Source organism: Eptatretus burgeri, chromosome 15, assembly GCF_056783735.1.
Source record: "Eptatretus burgeri isolate ZD-2024b chromosome 15, Ebu_testis_v1, whole genome shotgun sequence".
Lineage (NCBI taxonomy): Eukaryota > Metazoa > Chordata > Myxini > Myxiniformes > Myxinidae > Eptatretus > Eptatretus burgeri.
In genome coordinates, this window is record NC_140975.1 from 10265692 (window position 1) to 10283247 (window position 17556).

At 41.3% G+C, this 17556-nt stretch overlaps 1 protein-coding gene across 4 annotated transcripts in view; it reads left to right on the forward strand.

The window, feature by feature from the left end:
- The window catches only part of LOC147011477 (protein NDRG3-like), a 161324-nt gene that overhangs the window by 137117 nt on the left and 6651 nt on the right, over nt 1-17556 (forward strand). For all 4 annotated transcript variants that reach the window (XM_085856892.1, XM_085856891.1, XM_085856893.1 and 1 more), the window contains 7 exons: nt 7570-7626; nt 7720-7823; nt 9361-9423; nt 10672-10723; nt 11107-11154; nt 11770-11805; nt 12139-12190. In XM_085856892.1, the coding sequence (XP_085713018.1) occupies nt 7570-7626; nt 7720-7823; nt 9361-9423; nt 10672-10723; nt 11107-11154; nt 11770-11805; nt 12139-12190 (412 nt within the window). The remainder of the gene's footprint in view (nt 1-7569; nt 7627-7719; nt 7824-9360; nt 9424-10671; nt 10724-11106; nt 11155-11769; nt 11806-12138; nt 12191-17556) is intronic.

Consider the following 17556-nt stretch of genomic DNA (forward strand, 5'->3'; position numbering starts at 1 on the left):
AGGATGAGGGGCTGAGTCAACCCACCTGGTGTTAATTCAACGAAACGATGGGCTTTAACTCGGACCCTAAGATCTTAAGCCAGCGACCTTAATCGCAAAGCCAACAGCAGGCAGATTCATCCTTTGATTTTGTTCGTTTTTCGTTTTTCTTCCTGTCCAAACAATCCCAAAGTCTTGGGCTACCACATTTTTTTTCATTGATTTGTAATTTCTCATACAGCCAATATAAACCCACACCATGTCCAAGATATCAAACTCGACAAGACTCAAAATAATAGTTTTACACCAAGAAGTCAATTCCCAGAGAAATTATCCCCCAAAACAGATATTTCCAGATGTGGAATTCAAGTAACAATGGATAAGTATCTTTAGATACTAGGAATGTTAAAGATGGGAAATTGATTGGAAGGCCAAAGAAACTTGGCAAAACAAATTAGAAATATTTAAAAATAAGTTCCTTACGATGTAGAAAAAAAAATCGAATGCTAAACTTGCATAATAACTCGCACAGACAGCAGGGGTTGAAATGGATTAATTTACTGTCAGAGGGTCTTCCGTCAAAAGTGGTCTCCCGAGGGTGAGTTGCGGTCAAAAATCCCTTTTCAGGTAAAGGTAACAAAGCCAAGAGACTAAAATATTCCCAAGAAGATCAGTCGGGATGATAATCAGTTGTGAAAGGTGCTTTGGAGTGATTGGAAATACCTTTTCTATGTTCCAAAATTTTCAAATTTTGACTAGTCTGTCGGAAGGAGGGTTGGTGATAAGTTTCGGGATATGTCTTCCCCTCGCGCTGCCTCCCATTCCCCTCGCGCTGCCTCCCATTTATACCATGAGGGGACTTTGTTTGAAGTTTGTTATCCAAAAAGACTTGCGTCTCAGGATCTTGGTGTGTGATTGATTTGCAATTGATTCAATGGCGAGATTTGAATATCATCCATCGAGTGATCTGGTAGATTAAAATGTATCGTGTTCGGCAGAGATTTCCCCTCATTGGTTTGAAAATTTCTAATCTCTGACAGTGTGCTATTAAAGCATGTTTCGAGTGTTCTCAGTTTTTCCAACGTATTTGGTACATCTTTGACAAGTGATGAGGTGTATGACCCATGTGTATGTACAATCCATATCGGAGATGATGGGGAACTTTTGTCCTGCGGTAAAACTGTGGAATTTGTTTTCTTCTCATACATGTTTGTGTACGATGCATTTTTTTTGTTGTTGTTGTTGCTGTGCATTTGTGGAAGCCAGGAGTTTGGGTTTGCTGTGGGGCTTTGGGTGTTTTGCTTTTGCTAAAAGGTCCTTGAGTGGACAGCCACGTCGAAATGATGTTCGTGGAGGTTCAGGAAATGTTGTGCACATTGTTTCTGACTAATGGAGGAGATGAAGGGCCTTGTTCAAAATACTTGACAATTGGGGTGTGGTCGGGAAGTAGGTTGTGACCAGTGAGACACGGTTCGTTATAGGTTTGGGTTTTTAAGTCGATAGGTCTGGGTGAGATGTGCGTTTTTTACACCAATCAAATTTTACCAAAGTATGATTTAAAGGTGTTTGGAGTGAAATTGAAAAGAGTAATCTGAATTTTTATTTTTATTTTCATGACAGATGCGTCACAGTATAGGAATGAAAAAAACATAGAACAAGATCAGTGAATGCATGTCTGAGAAATGGTTGAGAACATGTTCAACACCTGAATTTTTTGTTTGTTTGTTTTTGTAACTAAAATGGCCGCCAGTCTACCAGCTGGCTATCTTTGATCAGATCACAAAATATTGTGAGCTCATGTGTATGCCATCATGTGCTTGTGCCAAGTATGAACAAAATCGCTCCATATATGTTCACAATATGGTGACGGACAGACCAGACCCAATCCATAAGCCCCTGTTTCAAACCAAGTCCAACAGGGGCTAATAAAATATTGTAAAAGTTGTATAAAAATTTAATTCTGGAATTTACCGCCATTTTCTTCGTGTCTCTTCAACCACCCTATCTTATACGTTACTTTAGTTAATCGTGACTGTTGTTTGTGTCCTTAAAAACAGTACATTTCCTGTTTGGAATGATTTTCAATCTTGTTTGACTGCCAGACAGGCAGAGTAATAATTTTTTTTTAAAAATCTCTCTGCCCCCTGCGCATGCACGATCAGAATGAATTCTGAGTCAAAGTACTGTAAAATGGAAGTTTTGTTTTACGATTCATATTCAAAATAAAACATTCAATTTAAACAAGTTGTTCTTCGATCATAAATTGACATCTGTGAACAGACAGACGGACAGACATGAACCAATTGCTTAACTTCGCTTTGCTTGCACAGGATAATGACTTGTACTGTGCTTTTTTTTTTTGTCCTGCATTTAACATCGGGGCTATTAAACGCAGATCGGACATTGAATCTCTATCTTTCTTACAGCCTATTATGTAAATCGTTACTTTGTTAAGGCCCGGTCACACCTTGACGTTTTAGCCAACGTATGCCGATTTTTGATTTTTTTTTTTCTAAAACGCTGGCACACGTTGAATACGTTATGGGTAAGTTTTGATAACATTGAGAGCACGCTGAAAAACACTGCCATACGTCATTGTACGTTGGCTTTAAACGTTGTACTTTTTGGTTGTCCTCAAATTTTTTCATGCTTGAAATTTCACGACGTATGCCGGCGTATGACTCGCACGTTCCGCTATGCTGGCCACAAGTTGTATGCACGGTCTGCGATCGTTGACAGACGTCAACACATGCTACTTGTAAGTTAATCATAAGTTGAGACACGCCGAGGTAATGTTTAGCATACCCGAAACTTATTTCTAACCTATGATTAACGTGTTGTTGGCACGTTACGCGATCGTTGCCACACATCGACAGACGTTACTTTTAAGTTACTCATAGGCTGAAAGACGTCGGTATAACGGATCGTCCTTGCGTCAGCGTCCACGGCCAGGACACTTATTTGCAGCATTCTTCAAACTTTTCTTCGGCATGGCGAGGATGTTCACACTTCGATGTCTAGCTTGGCTATGATTCCAATTGTCCATCGGCAGCATCTATTTAAAATAGTCGAGTTTGAGCGTTTTAACACGTTCAGAAGAAACGCTTCAAATTTCCAAACCCCAGCGTCAAAAAACAAAGGCGAGTGACAGCAATTTAAATCGTTCATTGTAAACAATGAAAATAGCTGAGTGGTACCGTTTAAAAGTCGTTGAGTGTAAAAAAAAATCCAATTGTTGAGCGCAAGCGTCTACTTTCAATAGTGGAGATGCAGCCATTTAAATCGTTGAGTTTATCATTTAAATCATTAAACGCAAGGACGATCCATCATAACCCACACCCTCCCCCTCACACTCACCTACTACTGCCAACATGAACAAACTACTACTAATACTAATACTAATACTGATACTGATACTGTTACTGCTGACATGGATATCGACTCAAAAAGGACTCAAACACTGTTGGGTTCCCCTTTTATGAACACCATTTTTATATACCAATTCCCAAAACCGCTGGGAACACGTCTTTATATGGCAGTTGTAAGCTAGAAGCATGTTAATTTATTTTTTTTGTCGACCGGAAGACGTCATTGGAATACGTCTACACACGTCGATGTGTGTTGGGACTACGTAAAGAATTGGTTCAAAGCACGTCAAACATAAGTTAGAAATAAGTTTCGCGTAAAAAAGACATTACCGCGACGTGTTTCGACTTATGAGTAGCTTATAAGTAGCCTTTGTGGACGTGTGTAAGCATCCACATATCGTGTGTAAAACTTATCCCCATCGCATGCGGAACGTGTGTCATACGCCGAGTACGTCGTAAAATTTTGAACATGTTTAAAATTTCTTGACGTACTCTACTTACTACGACTTATGATAGCGTACTTTAGCGTTCTACTCACGTATACCAAACTTACTCATACCGTATTTGACGTGCCCCAACGTTTTAGACACATTTTTCTTAGGTCGGCATACGCTGGCAAGATCGCCAAGGTGTGACCGCGATGTTGACACTTCCATTTCTACGGCAGTTATGATTCGAATCGTTGTGCGTCAGCCTTTTAATAGGCTACGTCACGACATCGTCGGCGATGCGTGCAACGCGCTATGCCTAAGTTAGACTATCGTTGGGCATCGGTTGTGTAGGCCGACAACAGGTTCAGCATTCGTTGGTATAAGTTATCTATAACACAACGAAACGTTCTGTGTCCGTTACCAATGCGTTATACATAAGATCAACTCGTTATGAATACGTCCGAATCTTTAAAAAAAAAACATCAAAAGTTCAATGTAAGCCAGCGTTTTACATACATTTTAATACGTTGCCATCGCTGGCTAAAACGTCAAGGTGTGACCGGGCCTTTACCAATCTAAATTTGATCAACGTAACAAAAAGGAAAGATGATAATTTAACACAATAATAACTCTGACTTTTAATGAGGTGCAGCATGGGAACAGCAACAAGAACATGACAATCTGTTTTCCACATCGTTTTATAAGTTCCAATTTTCAATCTTAGCAATTGGCTTCGACTTGGAATCATAAACTCTGCCTCTTCGTGTTGCCCAGCAACCCACGAGAGTGTAAACAATAGTTTTATGTTTTCGCATTTGACTAATTTACATAAATATTACTGTAGCTGTAAAGTGTTAAAGAGCTCATTCTGATCACTCATTTGTGATTTTCTTTAAGTTGATTACCTCCTTCCTGAATGCAACTACAATCCACTTAGATTTGTGTGTGTGTGTGTGTGTGTGTGTGTGTGTGTGTGTGTGTGTGTGTGTGTGTGTGTGTGTGTGTGTGTGTGTGTGTGTGTGTGTGTGTGTGTGTGTGTGTGTGTGCAAATATACAACGAGAACGACACTTAGTTGAGCACATACCTCCACCAGACTGAACAGTTTACTTTTTGTAACCCACTGATGGGTTGGATCTGCATCCGAACCTTAACCAAAATCTAATCAGCTTGTAATTGTCACCTACCCAACTCATCCAAAAAGTCTCATCTGAATCCTTCCATAAATTTTGAGACATATATTCTGCTCACACATAGACAGGAGTGAAAACATCACCTCCATCTACCTTTGATGGCAGAGGTAATGATCCTTCACAATCAACTTCATAAAGATCTTTCACAATCCACTTCATAAAACATTGCGCCTCAACTTCTGCTTGCAGTCTGCAATGATGTCCCACTTTCGTATACATGTATGTAAAAAAAAAAAAATATATATATATATATATATATATATATATATAGACCACAAGGGGAAAACCAGAGATGTCAGGATAAGTCAATTTTGAAAAAACTGAAAAACAAAGTTTCAAGACTTTGGTGGACTGTTTAATAACTGTCATATAGATTTATTTTCCAGTAAAAGGAAGAGTGATCATTGGCCGATCAAATTAAGCATGTAGCATTTGCCAAGCTTCTGTGTTATTTAATTTAAGAGCAAAGAACGAATCAATGTTGCAAACTGACATCACTGGTTATTCTCTTGTTTAATAATTGCCATGCAATTTTAACCCAGGATGTGTGCCAAATTAAAACCTATGCCAAATTATTATGCGGATCATAACGGATGATCCGCTGTTGCGACCCCGAACGGGAGCAGCCGAAAGAAGAAGAGATATATATATATATATATATATATATATATATATATATATATATATATATATATATATATATATATATGTATGTATATGTATATATATTGTTGCGGCCACGGGTACCGAGACACCAGCTTGTCACTCGGGGGGGGGGGGGGGGGATTAATCCCCGGTTGTCCTCGGTAGAGCCGGACCTGGGGCCACCACTCACAATTAACTGTGGTACGGTGGGTTGTTTTAGAACCACGAACGCCACCCAGTTAACCACGAGTTCCAATATCCACCGTCTAATTATTCCATTTAACTAGAGGTCACGTGGTTACCTGAGCGGGGAGTGCGCCCTCAGCAAAGCACCAATGTTATCTCTATTAGATTTTAATTAGGGCGGCCGAGCGTTTAACCGCTGGTGTGTGCCGACTCTTTATGGTCAAATCTGTTATAACTACCTCCCAGTCTATCTCGGTTCGAACAATGTGCGACCAATGGAAGGAAAGGGCAAACATGGACAGGTTGGAAATTAACAAATGATTTATTATTCATAAATTGAAGGAACTTTTTATTTTCTGAGGTAAATGAAAGAATAAATTTCAAAGCAATATCAATCAAAATACCAGGAAAGAGGCAAAGAGCAGATGCTTATCGGGGGTCAACTTACTTGCAGCAAAACAGAGACATGGGTACCCAACAGATCATTGGGGGGGGGGGGGGGGACAATAGTCTCTCTCACCAGAAAGTAGTCGTCCGTGAAGTGAAAACGTCCTGAAATGTGTGCGTGCGTGTCACGTCCGTCGACAGCATCCAGCCTTGCCATGCACAGTCTCGCGAACAGCCTTGAACGCCAGTCGACGTCTGGAGGGCACCGAGATTGTCTGTCGTGGGTTTAGACCCTGGTGTTGTTGGTGACCGACCCGTGCCTCACTTGTTGGCGGCGCTGCTCACACCCACGCGCGAACCACACGCTCACTTCCTTCTCCTCTTTTGCGCGCGTACCACACGCTCACTTCCTTCTCCTCTTTTGCGCGCTCACACCCACTTCTTGCTCGGTTCTCAAGCTTTCTTCTCGTTCTCTTCTCCCTCGCTGACTTTCTTTCGCCTCCGCTTTTCCTCTCCCCTCAGAACGGACCTCCATTCGTTTTATATCTCTGCGGTGCAGTACGCCCCAAACTCACCCCACCCCTCTTGTGCACGGTTACCATGATAACTTGTGCGCTCTCAAAAAAGGGCGGGCGTCGGAGCTCGCGAAAGAATGTTGCTCAGGAAGAATGAGGGTTGGCTTCAGAGTTTGTGAAAGAAATGTTGCTGAGGAAATATAAGGGCGGGCTTCAGAGCTCGTGAAAGAACATTGCTGAGGAAAATTGAGGGCCGGCTTCAGAGTTCGTGAAAGAAATGTGTGTAAATTCTGTCGTAAAGAAAAAATCTTCCCATAAGAGAGGGGATCTATCCTTTACCCTTCTCAACGCATCACATTTAATATCCCATTAGACATGGGGATGGGGCCAATCTGAACATGCATTTTAGGAAATAACTGTCTGAGGACCTGGATGTATGGATGCATTCATCAGACTGGATTCTGAAATCCGTCACAATATATATATATATATATATATATATATATATATATATATATATATATATATATATATATATATATATATATATATATATATATATATATATTATCTTCCACAACAACTCGAACAATTCTTTGGGTGGATGGAAAAAAAAATCTGTTCCTCCAGACATTTCACAGTTGGTTAAAACTGGGAAAGTGAGTCCTCCTTATGGTTCACTTAATTTTTGGATGTGTCACTTGTACACATTGGTCTGATTGCAAAACGCCATGACCGCATCTCGTTAAATTATTTATTTATTTATTTATTTTTAATTGCTTTACGTTTTTGAGGTTGCCAAATGTTCCATTTCTGTCATGTTGTAGTTGTCATCACATGCTTCTTGCACTTCCCCCTTGTTCCTAGTTATCCGAGTTGACCAACACGTTGACGGATATTCTGATGACTCATCACTTCAGCCAGGTACAACTTTGTTTTGGAAGTAGATTTGAAACTGGAGAGTGCCATGCAAGCTGTCTCCCAACATCAATCATGGGATGCCGGTATTCTCTGCAGGATGAACTCCTGAACAACCATGATTTGGTGCAGATGTATCGCGAGCACATGGCTCATGATCTGAATCACCACAATTTGTCGCTCTTCGTTCACTCATATGACAGGTGTGTGGTGGTAGCCTAATGTTGCACAACTATTCCTCGAGCCAAAAATGTCGCATCTATTCACACCAGGTGAAGGTGGACCTTCTTGTGCGAAGTACCACCACTTCTCAGTCTACCTTCTCAACTCCATATCTTGCCCTTTGTCTCCATCACCGGTCCTCAAATTATTATTATTATTATTATTATTGTTCATGCGTCGTGCAATCTGTTATGTGATTTACTTGTGAGGCTCGTGCGTAAAGACCACGGATCGACGAAGGGGTAGCATTAAACGAGACGATTCTCGTTGTTCCAGCTGCAGCCCTTGTGGAGTCCACTTTGCAATTATATATTTTAATTACCAATCTCTGAAAGTGCAATGCGTACCGCAGTCTGCCACAAATGCGATTCTCAGTTTGACCTGATGTGGATCTAATCACCACCTGTGTTTCTGGATTGTCCACAATTATAATTTCCTTTCTCCATGAACAATGAAAGGTGCCATGCATTTTGTGAATGGCATCCTCCATCTCTGCTGAGATGAATGGAAACCTCATTTCGGCCCATCATCATGTCTCATGCTGACTCTCCACCCCTGCAAACCAGCACAAAACGTGCAATATTACTTGATCCCTTGTATCATAAAATACACTCTAATTAACATTCGGCTCCAGATGTGTTTTTTCAATTATTATTTTTATTTTTATTATTATTATTACCATTATTATTATTATTATTATTATTATTATTATTATTAATGGTGTGGGGACCCTTTATGCCTGGTGTTGGCTTGATAGTTAGGGTGGTGGGCTTGGGATCCTCGGATCTTGAGTTTAAACCCTCCTCGGCTGTTGAATTAATATCAGGTGGGGTTGAATCAGCCTGTCATCCTTCTGAGGTCGGCAAAATGAGTGCCAGCTTGCTGGTATCCTATGTCGGAGTGGCGACCCATCCAGGATTGTACCCAATAGCCCAGGAGACTGCTTCGGCAGCACCAACGCTCTGCACAGAGTATCGTCCCGATGGATGGGGACCCTTTAATGGCCCTTTTCTTCCCTCATCAGTTACTTTAATAATTCACACAGGTGTGTCAGCCTTCCTCCAATTAACATTGTTTTTGTTGTCTTCTCAAAATTGATTGCCATTGTCCATCCTTTTCATTTCCACAATAGCAACTCAACAGTTTGGCGTTTTTAACAAGGAAATGGTTTGAAAATTAATGTGGTTGTATTTGACTCGTTTTTGCTGTGTTGAACACTGCCTAAAAATTTGCTTCAAGTTGTTCTTCTGCGCAGTAGTTTTCTAAACTGCTTCCAATGTGGCACTGGCTCACCGTGATGGATATGACTTCATTATGTTGTGATTGTTAGATTTGATTGGTTTAAATTTGTCCTTTTTTTCTGGTTCGCTAGACTCGTATAGCACAAATGCAATCTGCCGCAGAGATCCCTGTGTTTGGCGATGTTTCAATGGCCTAGATTGAATTATTCGACTTCCAGGTGAATTATTCGACGGTTACCTCGTAACTACTGAGGTCTTTCTGGTGAATCTGTTTCAGCCGCAGAGACTTGGACATAATGCGACCAACTGGTGCTCTGACTGCCCACCACAAGACTCTCACGTAAGTTTGGTGTAGTTGTTGAATTTTTCTGCCTCCACTGACGAAGTCACCGGAGGCATTATGTTTTGGGGTTGTCCATCCGTGCGTGCGTGATAGGTTTTCATGACCACGATAACTCGAGAATGGCTGAAGAGATCTAAATCAAACTTGGTACAAGTATGTGTAATGTGGGTTGGGGCATATTGGTCGATGTCATGACGTCAAATTATGTCGAGTTCTTTTTTTTAATGCAACATCTTGCACTGTTTATTATCACTTTTTGTGGTCTACCATGTCAAATGTAATTGTCCTGTAGTGGTAGCAATGGAATCTCTTCCACCTGGACGCGGCTGACGTGAGGCTACGTGTTGGGCTTGTGCGTCATTGGCATCGAAAATATTTTTGTTGTGGCCACACAAGTCGTGATAAATTTGGTTCGTTTAGTCACGGCCTGATGTCAGAACCTCTCCAGCCATTGAATGGCAGTGAGCATCGAGTAACCTTTCATCGATTAACCAACAGGAGACTGGCACGGCCCCGTATTTGGGACGGCATCTCGGCACCCGATGTGCGAGATTGTGGAACCATCTTGGAAGTTCTCCATGAGGTCTCATTAATTTGATAGAAATCCTGGCACAGCTTCTGTGATTACAATTTTCCCACAATGGGGGCTCATTGGTTTAAAGTTAACAAATAGGTTTGTGGAATTGTGTGAGTACAGGTTGGATAAGTTTGTCATGTAATGGCATCGGCGACCTTGCCTGGAATGAAATACATCACCATGTTTGTATAGAAATTAGTCTTTGAGCTTGAGGCCTTCATTATGACAATGGTGTCGGGCCAAACCGTCCTCCAAAGTGGCCAGGGTAACTTGTACACGTACTTGGATTGGAAAAGTAGTCTTGGTCGTGAAGGCATCATGATTTGCATACCCAGTTGTAAACGGCAGTGGTAATTGAGGATCATCAGCCCAAGCTGCCATCACGGGTGAGGGAAATGATTGGCATCGTGTTTACCTCTTGGTGTATTTTTGTGATTATTATTAATATATATATATATATATATATATATATATATATATATATATATATATATATATTTGTAGCATGGCACTCGTAATAGTTCGTGGGCGGTGAATATCCTCGTTTTTGTCTCGGCACTTTTTGAAGATGTATGTGAAAGCAATCGGTACAAGTCGTTTAGTTTTCTTTTTTTAATCATCTTGCGCCGTTCTTTTGTAAAATACTTTTTCCACTATTTATTTTTCAGGTGCCAGGTTATGCTGGTTGTGGGTGATTCTTCCCCTGTGCTTGATGCTGTGGTAAGCATTCTTGTGACTTGGTTGTATTCATTTGGGGCCTAAGGTGGAGGTGGTTATTGTGGGTAGTCTTGGTTTTGTGGGAAGGGCATGGTCTCTGGTTTTGCGGAACACTTTGCACGACACATGTCACATTGTCCTCATCCTTGTACTTGCATAAAGAACGTGCTATTTATGCTTCTTCCTCTTCACATATTAAAGTCCTTCCGTTTTATCATTCCCAATATGATATTTTACCTTTTTCTTGGAGATTTTCATGTCTGCGATCTTTACATTTTGGCAGAGTTGTACATAAGAATGTGCAAACATCATGAGTCGGGTTGGGTTGACCTCAAACTGCAAGTCGATGCAGGTCATCAATTTTTATTGTTTCAATTGTTCTTCAGATTGAATGCAATTCCCGGTTAGACCCGACGTCCACCACACTGCTGAAGGTGAGTGACCATCGTGTTTTTTTATTTTATTCTCTTGAGTACATCAACAACTGTGATGCCACTCCCGAGTTTCTGGAAATGCTGTCGGTGTTTCTTCACTTTGATCATGTCTTTTCTCCAAATCCCACAAAATAATAAATATATAAAAAAGGAAATTGCTTTCGTTGTGAGTGCATCACATTTCAGTTCACAAATGGCTTTTTGTGTTCTGCTCATCGTGCAATCCAAAACAAATGAGATCAAAAGATACCCTGTGGGAATGGAATGAATAGAAATCGTTTAGGATGGTGCCAGCCGTTGGTTCGCTCGTTTCGACCAGGAAGTGGAACGTCCATCACTGAATGAACATACCTGGTAGGTTTTGCCATATTGTGGAGTCTCCATTATGACTACATCGTTGACAATATGGAAAGGATGAGCCACAATTTAGTGCAGAGTGCTGCATCCACACAAGCCAAAATCTCAACGTTGTTTTTCTCCTTCCTGTGCCTGCAATGCTCATGTGGAAGAGCAGTCAGGATGTTTAATTATTTTCAGAGATTGCGAGGAGGACGTTTTGACACAGATGGCGTATTCTCTTGGTAGCACTAATGATGTTTCCGTTTCCATTTGCAGATGGCAGACTGCGGAGGCCTGCCACAGGTCGTACAGGTACGTGGCAATGGCCAACTCCAAATGAGAGATGATAACGATGCGCTCGCTTTAATGTACATTCGGATCGAGTTGGAATTATCTTGTGTTTGGTGAACCCTCAGTTGAGTTGTGCACTTTGCTCATTTTACCAGCACAGGAGACGTCCCTTTGCACATCCTCCAGCAAAGATTCAGAAAAGGCACAAAGCTATACGACGATTTAAGTAATGAAAAGGTTTAGAGTGGTTACAACTCGCTCTTTGTTTACAGGTGCTGCATTGGAGCACTTAACGGGGGTTTTTGTTTTTTGTTTTTTGTGTGTAAATTTCTTCCCCCTTTCTTGTCTCTATAGCCAGGCAAGTTAACTGAGGCTTTCAAGTATTTCCTCCAAGGCATGGGCTACAGTAAGTCATTTCTTATTCCTCTACGGCTGTGCTCCTTTGGTAGTTTGAAATTGAGACTTTCATGCAGCTTCATCTGACTCCTGAACTTGTAAGACTTCGTGTCATTGATTTACGATGAAGTTGAGTTTGTACGTGTCCATCCAGTTTTGTTGTAAAATCCGTGTGAAACCGTTTTTATATGCTTGAGCACAACTTGATTTATAAACTGGACGCAAGCTTTTCATCCTGTCGAGGCGAGATTTCCAACCACAGTTGGTGTCCGCTCCGAGTCTGGGAGGTCGGCGGTTTGAACCCTGACCGAGTCACATGGAAGATTTCAAAATTGGTGTTTGCTCGACACTCCACATTTAAAACATAAAGTACCGACGCTTAACCATTGCGTAGCCATTAATGGCCTCCTATGTTGAAGTTCCTTGGAAGGGAGCTATAACGGCAGCAAGCGCTTATCTGCCGAAAGGGGTTTCGTAATTGTAGTATCGCAGGTTCGTTTGATGTCGTATGCAGATCTAGACACAAGGAGTAGTGTTCATGCAGAAGTCTTTGGCCGTTTATTCATTCCCAAAGGAGCTCCGTCAGAGCTCCGTGAAAGCTCCGTGAAACAAAAGGAATGATGGTGTTTTGTGACGACAATACTTCAGAAATGCATTGCAGTGCCACTATAAATTTGGCCAACGTACAATTACATTTGTTATCCCGCCCCCCGGAGGGAGGGAGCGGGATATTGTAATCGTCCGGTTTGCTGGTCTTTGTTTGTTTGTCTGTCTGTCTGCTAGCAACTTTACGGCAAGACGGCTTTAGCAAACACTTAAATTTAATCCACAGGTGGGCAATGAACCTTGGACGACCCCATTAACTTTTGGGTCCAATTGGATCAAAGGTCAAGGTCACGAAAAGGTCAAAATCGTTTTTCGCTCATAACTTCGTCAAAAATGATCTGATTTACTTCAAACTAAACTTATAGTGAACCTTATTCTATTTGTCACATAATCGTACCCATTCCTATAGTGAAAAATGCACATTTGTGAAGATCCGAAGGGTCCGAAGTTTTGGGGGTCATGGTCATCGGTCGAAATTACAAATTTCCCATTATAAATCAAAAAAGGTTTGGAATATACGTGTTTACTATGGAAGACATATATCAAGTCCTTTATTGGCTTTCATTTGACACCATGACCTTTGACCTTCCATGGCCTTGAAAGGTCAAAATCATTTTACGGTCATAACTTCGTCAAAAATGGTTTAATTGACTTCAAACTAAGACTAAAATATTCCTTATTCTATTCCTTATAATCAACATTCAGGTTAAGGATATATCAAATTTAAATTTGATCCCCAAAATAACTTTATGCCTTAAATGGGCGAGATTTGTTGTGCCTGGCACCACTTGTTTAAAAATGTAATTGTACATTGGCAAAAATTTACTGAAATGTTTGTGGTTATTATAATTTTTACGTCCAGAAGGATGTGTCCCATGAAGACCATGATCACCTATGATGCATCTCAATGTGGAGTTCGTCCAAGGTACAACCCCTCGCCCCCCCCCAATGGGAATGGGGGGGCGGGAGTTGTATTCTTCAACTTCCATCGTGTGACCCTTCGTCCTCCTGTCAAGTTTGGTTGTGATTGGATAAGTAACCACCGAATGTAACAGACAGACTACATCCTTGTGACTTAAAATACATTTAGGAGGCATGATGCTTCAGGATCTCAAAAATATTCCCCATGATAAACTTTTCACGATAAACTTCACAAACTGCGACAATATCAGGAAACATAGTCTGCACACCGTGAGAGTTCAACAGACAATGGAGGATACGGTGAAGCTGTGTGTTAACTCTCGCATCTTCATCCAAGACGTACCCATGTTGCATTAAATTACTAAAAATTCAGTCCTCAACACTAGTGTTCTGTCATAAACTTTAACACAAATTGTACAGGGTGCAACAAGATACAGTACACGATGACAATAATCACCAAATTACTGGGCATAATATATTGTACTCTGCAGTCCTTTTCTTTATGCATGACACAAAGTAGTCCGTGTGCAGGGTATGTGGAGACGAAGGCTCAGGTGACGGATACGAGAGAGGATGGATGCTGTTAATAACGAATCTTCCTCACATGGATTTGTCTGATGATCGTTCGGCTCGACGTGGGCGCTTCATACGCCTCTTTACGACTGTAATACAAGAATGATTGTTTTTGCTATTTACATGTCTTCCATTTACCCTCTCCACCAATAGGCTTGATTTTTGGTGTATACAAAGTGCTACTTGAGTGTCATGATCACACAAATGCTTCCTCTTGTGGTTCATCATCATCGCTTGTCGCTCCAAAACCATAACCAGGATGTGGTGTTATTTATCAATTAATCCTTCTTGAGTACAGAATGTTCACAGGAGGAACTGCATCGGCATATCGTATTCAAATGTTCGCATCAGGTCTCCTCATCCACATCTAACGTTCTCTTTCCTTTCACTTCGTCATGTTGTTCCCAATCTTTGCCATTCCTGCTTTCACTCGGTCTTTCGGAACTCCAGTGATTTCATTTGAGATTTTCTTGAGTTTAGTTATTCTGGAGTCGGGTTCTTCAGTAATTCACCAAAACCAAGTCACATGGCATGATAATGATAATTTTTATCCCTACACTTTAAATAAATAACTAAATAAATCACTAAAAATAACAGGGATATTGTAGTCTGTCTGTCACGCTATCTCCTCTTAAACGGTTGTGCAGAAATTCACCAAACTTGGAGGTTATAATCACCACATGGCAAGAAGGTGCGAGAGCAGTATCATTTTTGGCCCCACACCCTGGGGCCCCGGGAGTGGCGTCAAAAGGTCAAGTACCAAAAAATGTGATTGTGGACATGTTTTTAAATGAAACTTTGTGGATGCAATCAACATTGGGGGATGCATTAAATATTTAACGATTTTGGGGGGGATTTGACCCCAGGTTCATGCCCCAGGGGGTGCGGTCTTGGGGTTTACATGGGTCGAAACAGATATGTATGTATATATATATATATGTATGTATATATATATATATATATATATATATATATATATATATATATATATATATATATATATATATATATATATATATATATATATATTTTTTTTTCTTTTAACTCACAATTTGATATTGGGTCATTCGTGGAACTTTTTGCCATCTTTCAACTTTTCTTTAGGTGTGTAAGTGTGGTGATTTGTGATGGAGTGCCATTGACTTCGCTCAAGTCTTTTATTTATTTAAACCGTTGAATCAGTCCACAGTGAGAAAATGATACTTGAAAGGATTTTGACCGATTAATACCGAACCCTAACCAATATTGGCACGTCTTGCAGGCTCACCTGGAGAGCATATACTTCGTGGAATATTAAAATTGTCTTTGCAATATCGAGGCCTTTCCCAGGGGACTTGCGTTGTCAAACCGAGTCGAGGTTCGCTGGTCGAGATGGTCACCGCATGGAGAAGGAAGTGATTGAGTGGTGCAGGTTCGAAATGCACTCCCGTCGATCCTATAAAGACCTGTTGCTTGCGTTGTGTGCCGAGTAAATATCTGTATCCGGTGCGTGTCAGTAACAGCCAAGACCTGCTATCTGACATTTTCACAATGGCTGAGTTAAACATACCAGGGGGTATCTTGCAATGGACAACATACCCCATCTTGATGTTTAACTCGATGGGTATCTTAAAATGAGCAAGCTACCCCATCGTAATCTTCAACTCAATCGTTGTCGAGATGTCAGGTCATTGGGTCTGATGCTCACCAACTTCTTTGACAGTCGGAGGAGGTAAGGTGTCAGGTGGAATGGTGTATGGGTACATTTTGTATTATATAAAATATATTATAAGTCGATGGCTTTATTTTATTCTTAATTTATCAACTTATTGTGATTTGGCTTTGATTGAATCCGTTCATGCACACCTCGTTCCTATGATTGTGTTCTTGCTGGTCTGTGCACCGGTCGGGCGGGAATGCAGACGAGCGGTTTGATCGTCTGATTCGAGCACGACCTTAAAGGAGCCCGGCATCTTTTTTTTTCGCTTATCTGGAATACATTCCAAATTAAGTATTGTCATCGCACACTGTCCATCCCTCCGTCCGTCTCCTTTTTCAACATCTCTGGCCAAACCGCTGGGCCGATCCGGATGAAATTTGGCAGCAACGTTTCCCTCGTTCCTGGTAACAGGGATTGCAAAGCTCGTTCCGGTCACTTGACTTGAAGTAGGTCAAAATGGCCGACTTAAAAAAATTTCTCCAAAAATCTTATTCTCCAGACCCACCAGCCAGAATGCTGCCAAATTTCGGTTACAACATGAGGATAGGGTCCTGATGTTAAATTGTGGAATCCCATGCTGATCATGTGACCGGAAATGTGTCAAAATGGCTGACTTCATCAATTTTTGTGGAAATTCCTTCAAAAATCTTCCCCAGACCCACCAGTCAGAATGCTACCAAATTTAGGTTACAATATTCGGAAGCGGTCCTGATGTTAAATTGCAGAGGCCATGCCAATCACGTGATTTGAAGTGTCCAAATGGCGGTCGCGCAAATTCCTTCCAAAATCATCTTCTCGAGACCCACCAGTCAGAATGCCACCAAATCTGGGTTGCAACATTGGGTTCCGGTCGGGATGTTAATTATATTATGGAAGTTAAGTGGATCACCTGACCGGAAGTGTCAAAATGGCCGACTTGGTCAACTTTTTTGGAAAATCACATTCATTCCTTTAAAAATCATCTCCAAACTCACCAGTCAGAATGCAACCAAATTTGGATTCCAACCCAAATTTGTCCAGGGCCCAGATAAGCTGCAGGTCTGGTGGTCCTATTTTTATAATCTGGTTTTGCCAAGAATGCACTCGGCCTGTCGTGGTGAATCTGCCTGATTGAAGTCTCCATTCGATTAATTGGGTTACTCAGATTAACATCTATCTGAGGGGTGTGGAGAGGTTAAACAATTTAATGTGGGATGCGAGTCGTGAACAATTGATTACAAACAGAATTTCATCTTCTGCGTGGCAAATTGAACAAAAAATAACTTTTATCAAGACTGAGGGTGGGAGGATGCCTGGTGTTGGCTTAATTGTTAGGGTGGCGGGCTTGGGATCCTAGGGTCCCGAGTTCAAATCCCGCTCAGCTGTTGAATTAATACTAGGTGGAGTTAACTCGACCTGTCATCCGAGGTTCACAAAATGAGTGCCAGTTTGCTGGTATCCTGTGTCGGAGTGGCGACCCATCCAGGATTGTCCAATAGCTGAGGAGACTGCTTGGGCAGCACCAACGCTCTGCACAGAGTATGGTCCCAATGGATGGATGGATGGATGGGATGGGATGGGAGGAGGGGGTAGGGAGG